The sequence below is a fragment of the Rhagoletis pomonella genome, unplaced genomic scaffold, assembly GCF_013731165.1.
Source record: "Rhagoletis pomonella isolate Grant_MI unplaced genomic scaffold, Rhpom_1.0 Rhpom_scaffold_00002, whole genome shotgun sequence".
Lineage (NCBI taxonomy): Eukaryota > Metazoa > Arthropoda > Insecta > Diptera > Tephritidae > Rhagoletis > Rhagoletis pomonella.
The window spans coordinates 97958843-97980257 of record NW_023458556.1 but is presented as its reverse complement, the minus strand read 5'-3'; the positions used below and the strand labels follow the sequence as shown (position 1 = coordinate 97980257).

At 44.0% G+C, this 21415-nt stretch overlaps 1 protein-coding gene across 1 annotated transcript in view; it reads left to right on the top strand.

The window, feature by feature from the left end:
* LOC118756320 (suppressor of cytokine signaling 7-like) overlaps positions 1-21175 on the top strand; it is a gene marked incomplete at its 5' end in the record, with an annotated part of 314730 nt that extends 293555 nt beyond the window's left edge. The window contains 3 exons of the mRNA XM_036491094.1: positions 20473-20563; positions 20615-20722; positions 20792-21175. Coding sequence (XP_036346987.1) covers positions 20473-20563; positions 20615-20722; positions 20792-20936 — 344 coding nt within the window. The remainder of the gene's footprint in view (positions 1-20472; positions 20564-20614; positions 20723-20791) is intronic.
* Between the last annotated feature and the right edge of the window lie 240 nt (positions 21176-21415).

The window sequence follows — 21415 nt, the reverse complement described above, 5'->3', positions numbered from 1 at the left end:
TTCCAAAAAAGCTGTCTCTGGGCCACTCTCGGTCTGCTGCACTTCAGCAGTTTTTTAGTATAGAGCGATCGCTTCAGAAAAAAGGAGACTTAGGCCCAATGTACAATAATGTGTTGCAAGAGTATCTCGACCTCATATGGAGTACACGAAGCTATGCGAGATAACTTCTAATGGCAAATACTTCTCGTTCTACTTGCCACATCATGCGGTCGTCAAACCAGATAAGGTAACCACCAAAGTTCGCGTGGTATTCAACGCCTCAAAAACATCTGGTTCAGGAAAATCCCTGAATGACGTGTTGCACACTGGTCTCACACTCCAACCAGATCTCATGCTGCTCATTCTGCAGTGGCGAATGCACAGACTCGTGTTCAATGGAGACATTGAAAAAATGTATCGTCAAATACTCATCCATGAGGACGATAAAGATTTTCAGCGAATCTTATTTCGCACATCGGCTGACTCTCCTGTCACCGATTATAAACTTAAAACCGTAACGTTCGCACCATACCTCGCTATCCGCACCCTGCATCAATTAGCAGATGACACGATAGCAACATTTCCATTGGCTGCCACAATACTTAAAACCGAAACGTATGTGGATGACATCCTATCCGGAAGTCATGATATTGACAACGCCACTGAATCACTTTTTCAAGTGATCAAAGAGCGTGAGAGCGTTTCCACAACCAAAACTCTTGGTATAGAATGGAACGCACTCACCGATAAGTTTTCCTACACCATTCTGCCTGCATCGACCACTAATGCCGTCACAAAGCGACAAATTTTATCCTCTGTCGCAAAACTTTTTGACCCAGCAGGATGGCTATAGCCAGTGATGATTCCAGCAAAGATTCTTCTTCAAGAACTTTGGCTAGATGGCATTGATTGGGACGAATGTGCCAAACACTTAGCAAAATCGCAACGATTCGCAGAAAATCTGCCAGCTATCTGCCACATCGAAATCCCTCGATGGGTTAGTTTCACAACGGGGCAAGATACCCAACGCCACGGGTTTTGTGATGCCTCGGAAAAAGCATATTGCGCAGCGATTTATATCCGCGTAGATGCTAGCAACCAAAGATATTCCACTCTCTTGGTTGCAAAAAGCAAAGTCGCACCATTGAAGACGGTAAGCTTGCCACGCCTGGAGCTGCGTGGTGCAGTCTTACTCGCAAAACTGGTTGCGACTGTTCGAAAACAGGTCAAATTGGAATCGTGCAACACATTCTTATGGTCAGATTCAGAGATTGTCCTAGCTTGGCTTGAAAAGCCACCATGTACATGGAAGACGTATGTATCCAATCGTACCTCCCAAATCCGGGAATATCTTCCAACCGGTACATGGCGCCATGTTGCCAGCCAAGACAATCCAGCCAACCTCGGCACCCGTGGTTGCAAACCGCAGGACTTGGCAAATTCCCACTCTGGTGGCACGGACCAAAATGGCTCTCTTGCCACATGGATGCATGGCCAAGGTCAAAGGCACGCAGTGCATCTCCACCAGAAAAGCGCAAGGTGGAGGTATATCACGCACTCTAAGAAGAGGTCGATTTTCTTGATCGCTTTTCTTCTTTCTCTCGAGCACTCCGCGTGACTGCGTACATGTTCCGCTTCGTGAGCAATGCCCGCAACAAATCAAAGGGGTTAGCTATAATCACCTATCCACATCTGACATATAACGAATTTCAATATGCAAGAATTCGTCTTATCAACGCAGCGCAATCACGCCATTTTCCGAGCGAAAAAAGCGCTGTGCAAGATAAAAAGCCACTTAACAAAAAAGTCCTCTTCTTGTTCTCAATCCTTCGTTGGACAACGACGGACTTCTACGGGTTAGTGGCCGATTGGCACATTCCAAATTGAGCTATAACGAAAGGCACCCAATAATTCTCCCTACCGAATCGAGGTTCTGCCAGCTATATTTGGAGTTTTTACACTCGCTGCTTCTTCACGCAGAAACACGATTAATGCTCCAAATGGTAAGGCAAGAGTACTACGTACCAAAGCTAAAACCTCTAATTAAAAAATGCATTTTTCAATGCAAAGTGTGCACGCTTTACAAGCAACAAACACGCACCCAAATAATGGCCGCTCTACCCCCTGAGCGCTGCAGTTTCTCATTCCCATTTTCCACAACTGGAGTAGATTTTGCTGGGCCATTCCAAATTAAAGCATCGGTGCTAAGATCTACAACCCCTATCAAGGGATACATTGCAGTTTTTGTCTGTTTTTCCACAAAGGCAGTGCATCTCGAGCTATGCTCGGATCTTAACGAATGTTCCTCAGACATTGACAAAAAATATGCCGCTCAAGGCATCTACTGACAATACATATATACCACCCAGCGCCCCCCACATGGGTGGCTTGTGGGAATCTGCAGTGAAAAGCTTTGTAATCCATCTAAAGAAAACTGCTGCAACCCACAAGTTTACTTTTGAAGAATTCACGACGCTTCTGGTGCGAATTGAAGCAGCCCTCAACTCGAGGCCTCTGTCCGCACTTTCCCAAGACCCAGCTGATATGACAGCACTTACTCCGGGTCACTTCCTTCGAGGTGCATCGCTATTGGCCATTCCCGAGCCTAATGCGGAAGACCTTCCTCTACTAAACCGGTGGGAGAAAGTCAAAGCACTTCACCACCAATTTAGTCGCCGCTGGAAAGAAGATTACCTCAAAGATCTTCAGGAGAGATTCAAGAGGAAAAGCCCACAACGCGATCCTCAGCCAGGCGACATCGTCGTGATCAAAGAAGATTCGTTCCCCCAACCGAGTGGCGATTGGGACGAATCTAAAAGGTTCACCGCGGCCCTGATAACCACCTACGTGTTGTGGAAATCCGTACACAAAATGGAGTTATCAGGCGGCCACTTGTCAAACTGTGCTTCCTTCCCACGGAGAGTTCTCGCGCAAAGCGCAATAAATAACTATATACACACTTCCCCCCTGTATATTAAGGGTCTTAACTTCCCGTTTAAATATTGTACCCAAGTACTTCTCTTTTCTCTGCCTTTGCTTCTACTTCTAGATCGAAGACATTCATGGCATCGCGGAAGGCATGGGCATGCCTTGGCTCCAATGGCAGAGACGGATAACTGCCTCCAATGTGGGCTCTGCCACAAGTACCACGCGCTTAGGACGTGCCCGGCCTTCAAGGCCATGAAGCAACCGCAGCGATTGGCAGTATCCCGGGCGCAAGGATATTGCGTCAACTGCCCTGCGCTCACCCACACTACCGGCGAATGCGACTCACCAGGCAGCTGCAAGGTTTGTGGCTTAGCACACCATACGCTGCTGCATGTGGCAGCTAACAGACCCGCGCGCACAGGCCAACGGAACCACCAGCCCAACCGGGCAACATCGACAGCATGCGAGCCCATCAAGCGGAGGGCACCGCCGAAGAAAAGTGAGCAGAAGAAGGCGCAGAACCCGCGCAACCAGGCGCTCAACCACCGCGAAAGAGGACCGCTCGACGAACGATCGCGCGCACCCCAAGGCCTGCAAACGGCCAGCTACCAGGGCCGCACCACTAACTGCGTCCTGGGCAACACCATCCGTGCGCTGAAAGAGCTGCAGAAGACCCTAAGCAGCGCATTCCTGCAGGGCGGGGAGGATGTTTAAGCCGCCGCTTAAAATGAAATGCTGCGGCCGTGCGCGCATCCGTTGGCCGTCGCTGTGCGGAGTCGAAGCGACTCCGAAAATTATTACCGAGCGCGCACGGCCTCCTACCATCCTCTCGGCAAATTAATAATACAGTTCAGCAATAAACGTCGGACGCGCCCCTTCAAATTAGTCGTTTAAAAATCTTTTTATCTATTTCCTTTAATACGTGAACTCCCGCATATACCTTAATGTATATATGTGACGATATACATACTTACAGATAAAAACAGAACATTTTCTATTGTGAAAGCCAAATTATCGAGCTAAATAAACTAGATATTGTAAACATTTTAAAATGGAAACAAAGTCTTTCCTTTTATCGGAAAAAGTGTGTGTGTGCAAGGTGAGTGCGAAAGGTGACCAGTGGACCTATTGAGTATTTATATAAAAAAAAAATATTCATTGGTTCAAAAAAGGTGGGTAGGCACTGTGGCCAATGGTAAAGTTCGTGTCGAGGACATGAGCCACAACCTTATCGAGTTTTAAAAACCATGTGTACATTTTTGAGATAGCGTAGTTGTATAAATTGCGGGCGGCTGGCAGCATTGTAACACCATTGTGAATTAATTTGAAGTAAATTTGTTGTTGTTTTAATGGGGTCACGGTGTGGCCCGAGCCCACGATCGTTTTTTTTCATTTGGGTTTAGTATGGTTCCAACCATCGCCGCAGCCGCACCGCTTAACGTACTACTTTGTATTTTCTTTAAAAGCCACTCGGCCAAAAAGGTTAATTCCTGTTCGTACGAATATCATATATTCCTGAATAAAATACTTTTTGCTTAATTGAATTGTATCCAAAAATCCAATCGGTTTTTTATTTCTTTGGATCCTCCTCACTTGGCGTACCCTTAAAAATCAACATGGTCCTTTGTCGCTAAAGGACAACCCGCGACCAAAGCGAAGTACACAAGTACGTTTGCACATAATTGCCAGTGAGCAAGAAATACTAAAAGCGGTCGGCAGCAAAACGCGAAAGGCGGCAGTTAGAGAAAAAAAACCCGAAAGCTCAATTGTACACAAAAAAAAGTTGTGTGAACAAAAATTAAACAGCGAAAACGAAAAGTTATTAAACATTAAAGAATTAAAAAGTTATAATAGTTCAATCGAAAAAAAACACCAGCAAATGAAAGCGAACGGAAAAGCGGCACCTGTAAAGTGATGTATGTGTATGAACATTAGGGTGGCACGAAAACAGCGAACAAATTTAGAAAGTGCTGAAACAGAAAATAAACCGGAAAACGTGAATACTTACCTGTAAAAACAGGAAGCAATTAACAAAAAGTTCTTAAAATGAAAGTATATACCAAAAAATTGAATACTTACCTGAAAGAAGTAGAAAGTGCTGAGAATGAAAAGAAACCGAAAAAAGTGAATACTTGCCTGAAAAAAGTCAAAATTTAAAGTGCTGAAAAGTAACAAATTATACAAAAAGAAAAAGAAGTAAAGTAAAAAGAGGTGACCCCAAGGAAAGTGCTGAAATACAGCCACAAAATTATCGTACAACATAACTAAAGAAAAGTTCGAAAAAAAATAAATAAATCATACATATATGTACATATAACCGAAATCAAATTAAAACCAGTCTAGAAAGTTATACGGAAAAAAATATAAGTGCCCGTACAATTTCGAAAATTAAATACAACGGAAAACAAAAGTAGCAGCAAATGATGAGAGAGGAGGCAGCAAAAGGAACACCGGGAGCTGGACGCACTCAAAACGGGTGACGGCAACAACCGGATACAGCACAGTTCAGGCGGTACAGTCCCGACACAAAAAAAATGGTGGTACCCAATAAGCTAGTAAGTGCACCATTCCCCTACCTACTACCCTAAACTTGCACATAAAAATATACATACAGTACGTATGTAAATTTGTTAGCGGTTCCCCAGTACGGTAGGTGGAAGCCGCTGTACTTCTAATTTACCGTAACTAAACTCATATCTCGTCAATACATACATATCCCGACATATATGTATGTACATAAAGATAAATAAATAATCCCGCGCAATTTCACATTTCTCCTTCTCAAAATGAAAGAACCGCTATAAGATATACAAACGTAATATGATTTACATACCTATTTACCCAAACTCAGTTTCACTGACCCCTCATATTCACATAAGTCTCGAAATTTTTGCACAGTATGTACATATATATGTGAGATCTAGTGTTGCGCGCGAAACAAATATTTACTCATCCATATATACATCAGCTCATTTGTCCCGTACGATACACGTGATTACATATGTACTTTTATATAGGGGCTGTCCATATATTACGTAAGGGAGTTTTCGCATGTTTTGAACCCCCCCCTCCCCTCAAGTAATAAATTGTAAGGTTTAATTGATCCCCCTCCCCCCGCCGCAGATCTTACGTAAGGCTAAAAATCCCCTAGACATGTTTTTTCAATTAAACATTAGAAAATACTATATATTTCCATCAAACAAATATAGGATGTATGCCTAGTCAGTCTTAAAAACTTCATTACATAGTTATACTAGTCATTCTTTGTTGTCGGTTTCTTTGGTCCACGGTCCAGCCAGCCAATCTGAAAGAGGAGTAGCCACAGGGATATCTCGTACTTCTTTTTCACTCAAAGGTATTTCATTTTCACAGTCCACTTGTGACGAACTTTTGTAGTGCCGGGGTAAACTAAGTCCGTCCAGGGTTCCTGAAATTGGAATTCCTACTTCTCTCCTTCAAAATGATAAATCTTCAATTTCAATCCATTTACTCTTTATTATTAAATTGTTTATTAAGAACGCTTAAAGGCAGTGGGAGTGAATATCCCTCCACTAAACTTACCCGTCGCAAATTAGGTGGAAACTCCCAGGTGCGCTTCGTTTGCCGGTAGTGTGTGCCCACCGACTAGTATGCCTGCCTACTAGCGACTGCCTCCCTTTACAAAATATCTCCTCGCTTTTATACTCTTCTGCGCGCAGGCAGACTGTTATTCTACAATAACAATGCTTAACTACAAATGTTAAGAAATTAACAAACTTCAAACAGCAACAATTGAATACTGAATATAGTGTTGTACAATTCAACAAGTATATAAGTATATGTAAGTTCAATACAATTCCATTTATATAAGTAAATGTGATACAATTCAATTTATATAAGTAAATGTGATACAATTCAATTTAAACAATTAAATTTATTTATTTATTATAATTAGCTCAATATAATACTTCATAAAAATAAATAATGTTGTGGGGACTCCAAAGCCCCTAGATTTGGGTCCTCACACTCTCCCCTCACTTGCCGCAATGAGACTTACTGTCACCGTGCCTGTGCGCGAGATTCTTACCCTGTAGCTGTTGCCATCGATGTCGCGCCGAAAAGACCGCCGTCCTCGCCGCTGCTGTGGCTGCTGCAAATGCGCCTCAATATCGTCGACTAAGGCCGCTGGCAAAGGGTCAACTCCGGATTGGTTCTCCCATGCACCCGGCGTTGTGGTTGTTGCGCCCTGCAGCCACTATCCCTCCACTATCCCTGCATACTCGTTGCTGCCTTCAGCCTCCACCAGGCCGTCACTGGCCGTCAAACTTAGCGCGTCGCTGCGGTCACAAGGCGCGTGTTCAATTTCTGCCCCGTCGCAAATGCGGAGCTTCGTGGGTTCCTCTGCCGTCGACACGTTGTCATTAAAAATACGCATCCGCATTTCGATGCGCCGCGTATAATCGGTGAACCCTTGGCCACGTACCTCAACGTCTTCTTGGCTTATCGATAATTTGCCGCGCCGCCGTGGACACTCTTCCTCCTCGGACTCGCTCTCTGAGGATATGGTTATGGGCGTCGAGGCCCTTACCACTGTCGTAGTTGCTGAAGTCGTTCTCGCTGTCACTGTTGTTGGGCTCGAATAGTTCGGTGCTGGTGCTGGCACCCTCGCTGTCCCACTCGCTAGGCCACTCTTCCTCCTCCGCCGCTGTCCGCATACTCATCGTATGCCGCTGGATCTCTTCCTGCGTTAGTCGTTTTAGCCGTACTCGCAGGGAACCGTCTGTACTACTCTCCGCGATGTAGTTTTCGCGGACAAAACCTTCGCGTGCGCCCATTTTCGTTAGGAACCGTATTTTGGTATCCTGCGAGCCGCGGACCGGAATTTATATTAGTTCCCATTGCGCGGTGAACTGTGCTTTTCCCGAAAAAACGTTATCCCGCAGTTTTCCTTTAATTTTCGACGAAAATTGCAGGACATTTCCACTTTTAATGTAATTATGTGTGTGTTTCTTTGTTTATTGCAGCTGTCTTGATCGGGCAGTGCTGCCAACGCATACAGGGAAAATTGCCTTATGTGACCTTCCCACTGGCAATTTTTCATTGCTTCGGCCATGTACTTAGCAATTTCTTAGAAAATTTCTCTATCGCTTCACATGTTTATTTCTTTGTTATTATTTGCTTTCATATTTTTTTTGTAGATTAATTCCTTCATTTGTATGTATGTATATATATATATATATATATATATATATATTTTTTTAGGCGGATTATTCATTTCGCCGTTTTTACCTTTTTTACCCGCCGCTAATTCTTTCGTCGGGCGTTGAATTGTATTCAGAAGTGGTGTTGTTGTTTGTGGTTCTGGCTCCATGGTAAATCTTTAGCTCACTTACATGCGCTCTCTTCGCCTTTCCGTTGTGCGTTTTGTCCAACTCGACAATCACTGGTGACACGAAGTTAATTACCAGATGAGGCCCACTATATCTGGGGGCTAGCTTGGCCGCAAAATTGTCCACTGCTTTGGATAGCTGATGTTCCTTTACCAGAACTAGGTCGCCTACAGCTGGGCGCCATTGTCTTCTTCGTAGGTTGTAGTGCCGAGCCTGTGTGGTGGCTGCTCGTTGCTGATTATGCCATACCGCTTCGAATATTTCCTTCATTTTTGTCGACTTTTCCTTTGGATTCACCACCTTCTGGACGGTACCGAATGTTTGTTCATCAAAGAGAGCGTTTGGTAATCTCGGCTCTCTGCCTTGGACCACGTATGCCGGGCTGAAACCCGTAGATTCACACACACTTGTATTTAATGCCAGTGTAAATTCTGGCAGCAAACCGTCCCAATCACGTTGCTCCTTACCGGTGAATTGTGCTATCATTCTTTTAACGTTTCGGTTTGCCCTCTCCGTCGGATTCTCTGGCGGTGTGTACGGTGCAGTTAGCTGGTGCCTTACGCCGAGCTCCTGTAGGAATTTTTTAAACCGTCCACTGGTAAACTGCGCTCCATTGTCAGTTATTAATACCTTTGGGACGCCAAACCGGGCCAAGATTCGATCCCTAAACGCTCGGATGAGGTTTTCAGTCGTCGCTTTTCGAATTGCCAAAATCTCCACCCACTTCGAGAATCGGTCGAGGAAAACTATGACCATCGTGTTGCCGTGTCTTGAACGCGGGAGAGGTCCCACAAAATCGGCACATACCGTCGCCCAAGGTTCTTCCGCAATTTGGGTGAGCATCTTATCGGCAGCTTGCTGTTGACTAGGCTTATATATCTGACATGTATGGCATTCCCGCACATACTTTCTTATGTCTCTGAACATGCCGGGCCAGTAGTAACGCGTCATCGACCGCGCAATTGACTTCCGGATACCCATATGCCCCGCACTTGGTATATCGTGGATTTCCCTAAGAACTCTGCTTCTTTGCGATGTCGGCACGCACAGCTTCCAGGGGGTCGCATCCTCATCGTCCATCTGTGTCGATATTCGCCTGTAAAGCCTACCTTCTTCCACCACGTAATCTGGAAACTTCTCAGGGTCTTTTCTCACCTCCGCCATTTTAGCCGTGAGCCATTTACAGTCGCTATTATCTTGTTGCAATATCATTGTGCCGAGCTGCTCGTCTTGTGATTGTCGCGAGAGCGCGTCCGCCACCACGTTTAGTTTCCCTTTTCGGTACTGCACATCAAAAGTATACTGTTGGAGCTCCAGTGCCCGCCTCGCAATTCGGCCTGATGGACTCTCTATCGCGTTCAGCCATTTCAACGCCAGATGGTTGGTGACTACCGTAAAGGTGTACACTTCTAGGTAAGGCCTCATCTTTCTTATTGCCCAAACTATAGCCAGGCATTCCAGGTAGTTCATCTCCGCCTTATTCAGCCGTCGACTCGCGTACGCTGTCACTCGTTCCCCGTCTTCTAATTCCTGAGTAAGGACTGCGCCGAGACCGAAATCACTTGCATCTGTTTGTAGCGTAAATTTTCCTGTGAAATCCGGGCAAGCTAACACCAGAGCTTTTGTGAGCGCGTTCTTTAGAGCCTTGAATGCTTCCTGCTGTTCCTCGGACCACTTCCACTTGCTGCCCTTCTTCAACATCGACGTTAGCGGATGTGAAATACGCGAACGCGTACGGCTCTAGCTCTGGTCCGATGACGCGATCGAGTGCTCTCTGGAAGGTCGCTGAGGCCGAGTGCAGACCAAACGGCATTACCTTCCTCTGGAATAATCCGCGTCCGGGGTCGGTGAATGCGGTGTATTGTTTGCTGTTCTCCTCCATGGGGACTTTCCAATATCTATTCTTTAGGTCTAGGCTGCTGATGAAGCGGGCGCTTCTTAATCAATCCAAGATATTTTGGATGCGCGGCAACGGATAGGCATCTGGCACGGACCGAGCATTGAGCTGACGATAGTCGACGCAGAGTCTCCATTTGCCTTTTTTCTTCCCTGCCAGAACTATGGGAGCACTGTGTGGGCTATGCGACGGTTCAATGCAGCCCTTTTCTATGAGTTCATCAATCTCCTTGTTTATGATTTCCTGCATCCTTGGGTTCTTGGGGAAATACCGCTGTTTAATCGGTCTATCGTCTTTCATCACTATCTTGTGCGTCGCAATATTGGATACTCCCGACATCTCCTCGAACTCCTGTAATTCACGTTTAAGGAACTCACTCACCGAAGAATTTATTGCGTTGTCCACTGATGGGGCTGTTGGTTCGGTCCTGGCGGCTGCAGCGGGGTCCTCGTGCTCTTCTTCGATCATAATCGTACACGTGACTGCTCCTTGCCGTAAATCGTCCGTTTGCAACGTTAATGATTGCTCTCCACACCTTAACTCCAAGTTAGCCTTCGCCAGGTAGTCTGTTCCTATCACTACTCTGTCGGCGAGTCCTGGTAAGACTAGCAGCTCACTCTGGTGCACTTGGTCACCTAACTTTACCTCTGCATATACCGCATCGACTATTATTCTCGCTCTGCCATCGCCCATCACCACTCGTTTTCTTACGTGTCTAAACCTGTCCTCCTTCAGCCTTCTCGCCATTGTCTCGCTTACGAAGCTCCTTGTAGCCCCTGTGTCGATTGCAGCCGTTGCCTCTTCCCCATCCACGGTCAGGGCGGCCAAGATTCGGCCATGCGTCTGTTTAAATACGTTTACTGGGCTCGAGGTTGTGTTGTTGGAGACCCCACCCCCTCGATACCGATACGGCCTCATGCCGTTTTCCAGCAAAATTCGATCTGCGCACTACGGCACCCATGAGCGAAGTGCCCACTCACACCGCACCGTCTACATGCTGTCCGGGGGTCCACGTATCCTTGTAATGGTTTCGGTGAGGCACCTAACATCCCTGATTGCTGTGGGGCTTCTCTCCTCGCTGATTCTTCATCTCTCTCCTCAGCGCGCAAGTATTGGTAGCGTTCCTCATGATGCTGGGGTATGAATGATCTCGCTGTTGGTCTCAGTTGTTCTCTCCCGGGGGCGATGTTCTCGAAGTCTTCAGCCAGACTTACCAACCCTTCGAGACTATCGAACTCGCTTCGCTTAACGTACCACTGATACTCTCTGCGGGAATTTCGGTATATGCGGCTCAACTTTTGTTCGGCGGTGTAGTCAGCATGTCGCATGAGCCCTTGTAGCGCCAGCACGGAGTCTTTAAATCTCTTTCCGGGTCGTTGGACGCGCTGCCTAATCTCATCGTCCAAGTGCTCGAAATATCGAGAGCTTAGGAAAAACTTTAGAAAGTCCTTCTTGAAGGAGTCCCATTCCTGCCAGTGCCGGTTATTGTTCCGGAACCACACCAAGGCCTTGTCTTTCAGCAACTCAGGTAGCGCTCGTGGGATCGAGTTGCGATCGATTTCGTAGCCGTCCGCTAGTTCTTCGACTCGCTCAATAAAATTCAGGGGATCCTTACCGCCGTCGTACCGGAAACCCCATTTTCTTACTCGGTCCATAGTGGTAGCACATGATAGTGGCGGAGGTACTACGTACACCGGTGGCGGTCTATCTTCACGGAGCCTGGTCGCTCCATGTGTGTTTTCGTCCTCACTTGCAATACCTGGAGGTGGCGGTACAATGTTACCTGGTAGTTGTAGTTCGCTGGTCCCCTTGGGTGTTGCCGGGTTCATCAAAGTGGTCGGCCATGCATGCCGAAGGGCCAATTCCGTGAAGCGATCCTTGAGTCCTGCGTTGTCACTCTCCGTCTGGATAAAGGTCGAGAGACGCTTACGAAGCTCGTCCACTGTTCCAGAACTCTCGAGGCCGAACTCAGTGGCGTAGGCTAGTAGTTCCTCTCGGTTGAGGTAGTACACCCACGTTACTTTCACCATTGCTGCAAATTTTCTACTTCGTTCTCTCGTTCTCTTCTTGCTGATATTCTCCTTGCTCCCTTGTTGTTTTCCTCGTTGACTTCTCTCTTATTTATCGTTAATTTCTCGTTGACTTCTCAAAGTCCCTGCTCGGGTGCCGGTGTAAGCTAAGTCCGTCCAGGGTTCCTGAAATTGGAATTCCTACTTCTCCCCTTCAAAATGATAAATCTTCAATTTCAATCCATTTACTCTTTATTATTAAATTGTTAATTAAGAATTCCTATCAAGAACGCTTAAAGGCAGTGGGAGTGAATATCCCTCCACTAACCTTACCCGTCGGCGGGAGTGGTAACCTCCGCCGAATATAAGACTAAACGCAAATAAGGTGGAAACTCCCAGGTGCGCTTCGTTTGCCGGTAGTGTGTGCCCACCGACTAGTATGCCTGCCTACTAGGGACTGCCTCCCTTTACAAAATATCTCCTCGATTTTATACTCTTCTGCGCTCAGGCAGACTGTTATTCTATAATGCTTAACTACAAATGTTAAGAAATTAACAAACTTCAAACAGCAACAATTGAATACTGAATATAGTGTTGTACAATTCAACAAGTATATAAGTATATGTAAGTTCAATACAATTCCATTTATATAAGTAAATGTGATACAATTCAATTTATATAAGTAAATGTGATACAATTCAATTTAAACAATTAAATTTATTTATTTATTATAATTAACTCAATATAATACTTCATAAAAATAAATAATATTGTGGGGACTCCAAAGCCCCTGGATTTGGGTCCTCACACACTGAAATTTCTTCACCCACTCAACAATATGCTCTGTTTCATTTTCTGTGATGACACACATGAGCTCTCGCCCGCGTCGAGAAATTATCCTCTTTGCTCTTCGACGCTGAGGCTCAGAAAAGATCAAGTGAAGCTTTTTGTGAATGCTTAGGGGCTGTCCATATATTACGTAAGGGAGTTTTCGCCTGTTTGTGTTCGAGCTGCATTTTTCGGTTATAAAAGACACCGAAGAGTAACGTTTTTTTTTTCGAAAAATAGAAAAATTAAAGCAAAAGTTGTAAAAAAAATTATAATATCCTCTGTATTTAATGAATATTATTCATTTCAATGCAATTTAGTACTTTAATTGGATGAATTTTCGTATTTTATAAAGAACAATTTTGAATAAGAATACAAGAAAACTAATATTACGTAAGAATCTACGGGACGCCCCCTCCCCCCATATAAGAAAAAGTAAGAAAATTCTAGAACCGCCCTCCCCCACAAAGGTCTTACGTAATATATGGACAGCCCCATACGAACGTAGAAAAAATGTATCAAGTCACGCACGTATATTAAACAAGTACATAGTTGCATACTGGACACCGTTTGTTCATTCCCCCGCTATTACTCTAAAGCCACTTGATGCTGACATACATATGTACATACTCACATATACGCATGACCCAGGAGCAGAACACACGAAATTGTGGGTTAATTAGCGGTACCCGAAAAGAAACTAAAAACGCTTTTCTCTTGTCTGCTTCTTCCACTTATGCCATAGAGATTCACCCAGTTTGAAAAACGATTCTGCTTCAAAATTTGCGAATCTTACCTACATATAAATATATATATATATACGTTCATACTCACAAGCCGAAAAGCCAAACGGTATACCTATTTACTTACGTACGTATACATATAACTTCTTGCATATTTATCTATTTCGCTTCTCTCGCTCTCCTTTTGCGCTTACAAAATTTGCAACTCCAGCAAATACACATACGTGCACACATACATATACTATTGGGCTCAGACGCGCTGAGACAATATACAGTATAGGAGAAGAAAATAGCACCGAAGCAGATACAGTAGAGCTGATAAAAATAGCACCACACAAGGAAACAATTTTTTAAACGTTGAAAAGTAGCGTAAATAAATATTTTAAATTGAAAAATAAGAAGGTGCTAAGTATCTCAAGGCAATATAAAGATATCGTTACGTTGTTTACCCTTTCACTCCAGTCTCACCCCGAATTCCACCAATGGAAAAGAAATCTTCCACTGATGTTGACTCAAGCCTTCAGGACTTAATTTTTGATAGCAATAAGCTAGAGTCATTTTATTGAAAATGGTCCAGCACCCTTATAAGCGACCACACCCAAACGCTCTTAAATGTTAAATTACAACAACTTAACAAGTTGTGGGATGCTCTAATAACCTCATATAGAGCAGTATCCCGCTCTGAGTACTTTACTGAATCTACGGATCTATACAGCAAAAATATAATAAATGCTCAGAAAGTTATGAGAACTTGAAGACGAAAATTTTAGACGGCTTACAACTTCTCGGGGCAAATTCCCAGTCACAATAAACCACCATTCGAACCACAAATTCCACCCCAACTTCGAACTCCCAAGAAGTATTCCTCAAGGTACCAACGTGTGATACAGAAATTTTCCACGGTGGGTACGAAGACTGGCCGGCATTCAGAGATATGTTCACGGCAGTCTATAAAAATCACCCCAAATTAACACCAGCCCAGAAACTATACCATTTAAGGCAAAAAACCAGAAGTCAGGCAGGACAAATAGTCAAACAATCCCTCTCACTGAAGATAATTTTGATCTTGCCTGGGATGCCTTAAAGTCACGGTACGAGAATCGTAGGATAACCAATTAAAAGCGTTATTGAATATTCCCCCCATATATACAGCAGTGGTGACCAAATCCAAAAAGTTCAATCCACTATCAACAATTGTCTGGCAACCCTCTCAGCGCAAGTAATCCCAACCAGCAATTGGGACCCCATCCTTTTATATTTATGCTCTTCAAAACTGCCCAGTGAAACTCTATCTCTATGGGGGCAATCACTCAGCTCACGGAGAGAGTTACCACTTTGGGCAGATATGAATAAATTCCTCACAAGCCGGTATGAAGTAGTAGAAAGACTACATGCATATCGGCCAGGCAAACTAAAACCCCCTACCCCACATTTTACACCCAGAATGATGAACCAAAACTCGACGTTCATTAATAAAAGTAGAACTCAAAATTTTCATGTAGATCTAAATCAGCCGATCTCATGCAAACTCTGCAACTCAAGGCACCCCATGAAGACATGTGTTAAATTTAAAGCACTGTCCGTATCTGACCGTTTAAGATTCATAAGAGAGAACAATTATTGTGAAAATTGCCTTTCATACTCCCATTTAAAGAGTGATTGTACAAGCACCTTCAATTGTGTATACTGCCAAAGAAAACACCACTCTCTTTTACACTTCCCGCAACAAACCCAGCATCCAAAACCCAATTCAAAACCCCAACGAACAACGAGTCAGCTGTCGACTCAGACTAATACGGATACTGAAGCGCCCACTTGCTCAAAATATGCGACACATAAGCCACCGGAGAAAAACGACGTAAATAAAGTGTCGTCTCATTTTTCGAGAACTAACGTCACAACTCTCCTCCCCACGGCGATGGTACCTATGGATCAAGGCTCACAAAAAACGTTTGTATCATCCCGGATACAAAAACTCTTGCGCTTTCCGATGACAGATGCTCTATTCGAGATTTCTGGCATGGGTGGAATGGTGGTGCAAAACTCAAAGAAAATGTGCGAAATCACACTGTGCTCAACAGATAGAACCCAAGAGATAAAGACCCAAACCATTATTTTGCCCCAATTGACCCATTTTCACCCTACTTCAAATATATCTCATATTAACTTAGAAGAGATAAAACGATTGAGGCTCGCCGATCCCAACTGTTTCACCCCAAATAAAATAGATATGGTAATCGGCAGTGACCTAATCCCCCGAATTCTCCTACAAGGGCTGCAACAAAACATACGCGGAAGTCTCATAGCGCAGAACATGATATTTGGATAGATTCTGAGCGGCCCAATCCAGGAGAGGATCTCCACCTTTACCACCCAGGTGACCGAACCCCAGGAGGAATCGTTAAACTCACTGCTGAAGAAGTTTTGGGAACAGGAGGAAGTAGCTGTCACGCAACCCCGTTCAAGTGATGAGGACTTCTGTGAGGACCTGTACCGACGCACAACAATCCGGCAGGCAGACGGACGATACGTGGTGAAACTACCCATCAAACCCGAATTCCCAGACATCATGGCTCTAGGTCACTCTCGACTAGCAGCTTAGCAGCAGTACATCAGCATCGAAAGACCTCTGGAGAAAAAACCCGAACTTCGCAAAAGGTACTCAGAGGGTCTGGAAGAATATATCACCATGTACCACATGGAACCCACCTCATCCCAAGAAGTCATCAATGACGGTAAATACTTCTCCTTTTATTTACCGCACCACGCTGTCATAAAACCCGACAGCAAAACAATAAAAGTACACGTAGTCTTCAATGCTTCCAGAATATCGCACTCTGGAAACTCATTGAATGACGTGCTATACACTGGCATAACCCTTCAAAACGACTTGAGGTCATCATTCTCCGTTGGCGCCTCTACAAGTTCGTTTTTAATGGCGATATCGAAAAAATTTATCGCCAAATTGTCGTCCACAAGGAATATCAAGACTTCCAAAGAATCTACTTTCGTAGGTCCCCAAATAAGCCCATAGAAGATTTTAGGCTGAAAACAGTCACCTTTGGCGTCAGTTGCGCTCCCTATCTGGCAATCCCTACGCTTCATCAGTTGTCAAGACGAATTCCCGCTCGCCAGCAATATCCTCCTACGAGAAACATACGTGGACGATATTCTCTCAGGCGGGCGTAATATAAGCTCATTAACCCAAGTTAAAGACGCCCTAATATCTGCATGTTTTCCACTACGAAAAATCACCTCAAATCACCCAAAAATCCTGGAATCAGTCCCAGATTCCGAGGTCCTTGATGTTGATTTTCTCCAGTTTCAGGACACTAGCTCTAGAAAAACGCTAGGCATAAAATGGAACGCGCTAACGGACTCCTTCTCTTACACGTACGATCCTGTTCCCGCTACCAACTCGAGGACAAAACGGTAAATATTATCAGCGGTAGCGAAATTGTTTGACCCGGCAGGATGGCTAACGCTAATAATGATTTCCGCTAAAATGCTCGTTCAGCAACTATAGATGGAAGGAACTGACTGGGACGAGCACGTAAAACCCGGCGCTTTCCACAAATGGAACACTCTGCGCGAAAATCTCCCCGCGATTAATGAAATTGTTATTCCCGGCTGGGTGCAATTCTCCCCTACTCACCGTGTACAAGTACATGGGTTTTCAGACGCCTCTGAATAAGCTTATTGCGCCTGTGTCTACCTCCGAGTACAAATTGACGAAAACTCTTTCTCGTCACACATACTCGCAGCTAAAAGTAACTGCAAACAGTCATCCTCCCCCGACTTGAGCTCTGTGGAGCCGTCCTACTCTCCAAGCTGGTTAATCAACTCCACTCCCAACTAGATTTGCCTGCTTTGGTCAGATTCTTCCATTGTGTTGGCGTGGTTAGAAAAACCGCCACACACTTGGAAAACTTATGTTGCCAATAGAAATTCGCTCATACTACGAAATGTGAGCAACGCCACTTGGCGGCATGTTCCTGGTGCAGAAAATCCTGCCGATCTAGGCACCCGCGGATTCCATCCCCAGGATCTTGCGACGTGCGCATTGTGGTGGAATGGCCCCGCATGGCTGCGAAAACTCCCCCACTTTGTGGCCAAAAAACCCATCTCCACATTGGTCACCCCCAGAACAACGACGTATTGAGTCCCTGCACACGATTGCGAGTAATAACGTTTATGTATCGGTTTATACACGCAGCTAGAAAGCAACCGATACCCACTTCTCCCCCCTTAACGCACGAGGAAATAAACCAAGCCAAACTACGTATTATCGTTCAGACTCAAAGCCAGTACTATATCAACGAAATCAGCTCATTAAATGCAGGGAAATCTCTTAGCACAAAAAGCCCTTTACTGACTCTGAATGCGATGGTGGATAGAGCTGGACACCCGATCATAATTCCAAAAGATTCCAAGCTCTGTTCTCTGCTGCTCGACTTCCTCCATACCACTCTTCTCCACGCTGACAAACAACTCATGGTTCGAATGGTGCAGCAAGAATATTATATCCCCAGGCTGAAACAAAAGATAAAAAAAATCATCTTTCATTGTAAGGTCTGCACAATTTATAAACAAAAGATGCGGCCCCAGATATTGGCCGCGCTTCCTCCTGAAGGATCCACCTACACACTCCCCTTACATACCACAGGTGTTGATTTTGCTGGGCCCTTTCTTATGAAAACATCTATACTCCGGCGAGCTCCTCACGCTAAGGCGTATGTCTGTGTATTTGTGTGCTTCTCCACCAAAGCAGTATACTTAGAATTATGCTCAAGTCTGACCACTGAAGCGTTCAAAGCAGCTTTCACCCAATTTGTCGGCCGCCGGCTAATCCCCCATAAAATCATGTAAGACAACGGAAACTTTCGTAGCTGCGCAGCGAACGCTGCAAAGAGAATTCTCACAATTTCTCAAAGAATCGGCTACTGAGATCGCCGAAAAATACGCAACCCACGGATTCTCATGGCAGTTCATCCCACCATATGCTTCTCACATGGGCGGGCTATGGGAAGCTGCTGTAAAAAGCTTCAAAATCCATCAAAATCACCAGTTCACCTTCGAAGAATTCACCACCCTCCTTATCCGAATTGAAGCGGTGTTGAATTCAAGGCCGCTCTCCCCAATGTCTCAGGATCCCACTGATCTGTTGGCGTTAACGGCAGAACATTTCTTACGTGGTGCCCCACTACTCTCTTTGCCTGAACCCCCCTCGGAAACCCTCTCATTGACGAACAAATGGCAAAAATTGAAGGTTATTCATCAGCAATTCAGTAATCGCTGGAAAAATGAATATCTAAAAGAACTCCGAAAACGGCATAAGTGGAAGCGTCAGGAACCCAATATCAAAGAAGAGGATTTAGTTGTAATCAAAGAAGTCACCGATGCCCCCTAACTAATGGAGTTTTTCGAACTTTCTCATCCACAGGTACAGGATGGAGCCCAACCAATGCCGGCTGTGCTGTCGATTCCACTCCCTCCGTTTCTGCAACGCCTTCAAAGCGATGACACCGGACGAGCGGTACGAATCCGCAAGAGTTCACCGCTATTGCATCAACTGTCTGGCGACATCGCACAAAACCGGCGCTTGCGACTGCGCAGATAGCCGTCACCGGTGTGGAAAGGCCCACCATACCTTGCTCCACCACTCCACGTCACCACCTCCTGAACGTCGTCGCCATGAGCCGCCTCCAGTCGTCAGCCGTAGACGACCAACGCACGGTAGCAGCGTCGCCAAGAAATCCGTACCGGATCACGGTCGCAACAACGTTATCGAGTTTTAAAAACCATGTGTACATTTTTGAGATAGCGTAGATGTATAAATTGCGGGCGGCTGCCAGCATTGTATCACCATTGTGAATTAATTTGAAGTAAATTTGTTGTTGTTGTAATGAGGTCACGGTGTGGTCCGAGCCCACGATCATTTTTTTTTTTAATTTGGGTTTAGTATGGTTCCAACCATCGACGCAGCCGCACCGCTTAACGTACTACTTTGTATTTTCTTTAAAAGCCACTCGGGCAAAGAGGTTAATTCCTGTTCGTACGAATATCATATATTCCTGAATAAAATACTTTTTGCTTAATTAAATTGTATCCAAAAATCCAATCTGTTTTTTATTTCTTTGGATCCTCCTCACTTGGCGCACCCTGCGCCCTTACTACACCCATAAAAATCAACAGTTCGTTTACCACCTCGACGTGGTTGTAAGCCATGAAGAGTCCGCAAAATGTTCTTAAAAAAGTTCAATTACTTGGCAGTTGAGAAGTGCATGTGCAAAAATTTCATAAATCGCATAAAGGAAAATTTTGCACATGCAGCGGTACATAGCATGTATTTAGGCGCCTGGTTTTAGCAGACGCGCCTAAACATCGAATATATGTATTTTATATTTTGATTTCAGCGCCAATTTAGGGTAATATTTTGGAAATCTATGATTTATTATGTGTCAACTACATACTCCAAATTCGAACCAAACCGGACCATAAATATTATTTGATATATGACTCTCATTTTTTTTTCGCGGTAGACGCTCCGATGGAAACACCCATACATATGTATGTACTAATGAGGATTAAAAAACCACATTAAAATAATTCGATTCTGGCGACGCCCATGCGTTTTTATTCAATATGTATTAATATTTGTTGCATTTTAGAATTTTAACAATAAATAATTATGGTATTCGCATATTTTTCATTTACAGGAACATTTTCATTTGGTTCATATGCAAAATTTAAGTCGCAAACTATAACAGAGTTCATTGAAAAAGCAGTTGAGCACTCAAGAAGTGGACGGTTAGTAGTAAAACACAAAATTTGTTAAAAAGTAATAACTCTGTCTTCTAGGTACCTATTTTTTCTACATAGACGGCCGGAGCATGGACCCATGAGAGTGCAACTAACAAACCCGGTTTCTAGATTCAAGCATGTTCAAAGTTTACAACATATGTGCAGGTGGATATATACTTAATTTAACTACTTAAGGATAATAACATAAAATATTTTCGTTATTCTAAATTTCAGATTTGTTATCTTAAAAACCGTTATACGCAAAGACTTGATACAAACGTTGCCATTACCGAGAAGGATTTTAGATTATCTTAATTATAAGCATTGTTTTTCTGAGCAAATTGAAATTGATAATTTACATTCTCAGGAGAATAACTAGGCAAGGTTTATAAAGATCAAAATGTCGAAAAAGCATAAAAACACAAAGTAGAATATGTTCCAAAATAAGTTACACTGTAAAATTTTCAACCATAATTATAAATTTGTATCTATAATTCATGTCTCTATACATATAGTCATAGTATTATACACATAATGATGTAATAATCATATACAGGGTGTCCCAGAATTAACCTGCCAAACTTGAGGAGAAGGCAGGTGGGGTGGTGAGCTCCCTGATAAACAAAAAATTTTCAGGTAAAAGTGTTACCGTTTTTGAAATATTTAAATTTTTTTGAATTAAAAAAAATCGTGCCTTTTCATGTATTTTCTTTAACTGCATCTACAAACAAGGCTATACTTAGTAAATTTTTTATGTAAAATACTTTCAGATAGTTGCTTCTCCATATTCAAATGCAATGTAGTAAAAATATATTAAGAAACCATTATAAAATTAGGACTATATTGGGATTTTTAACT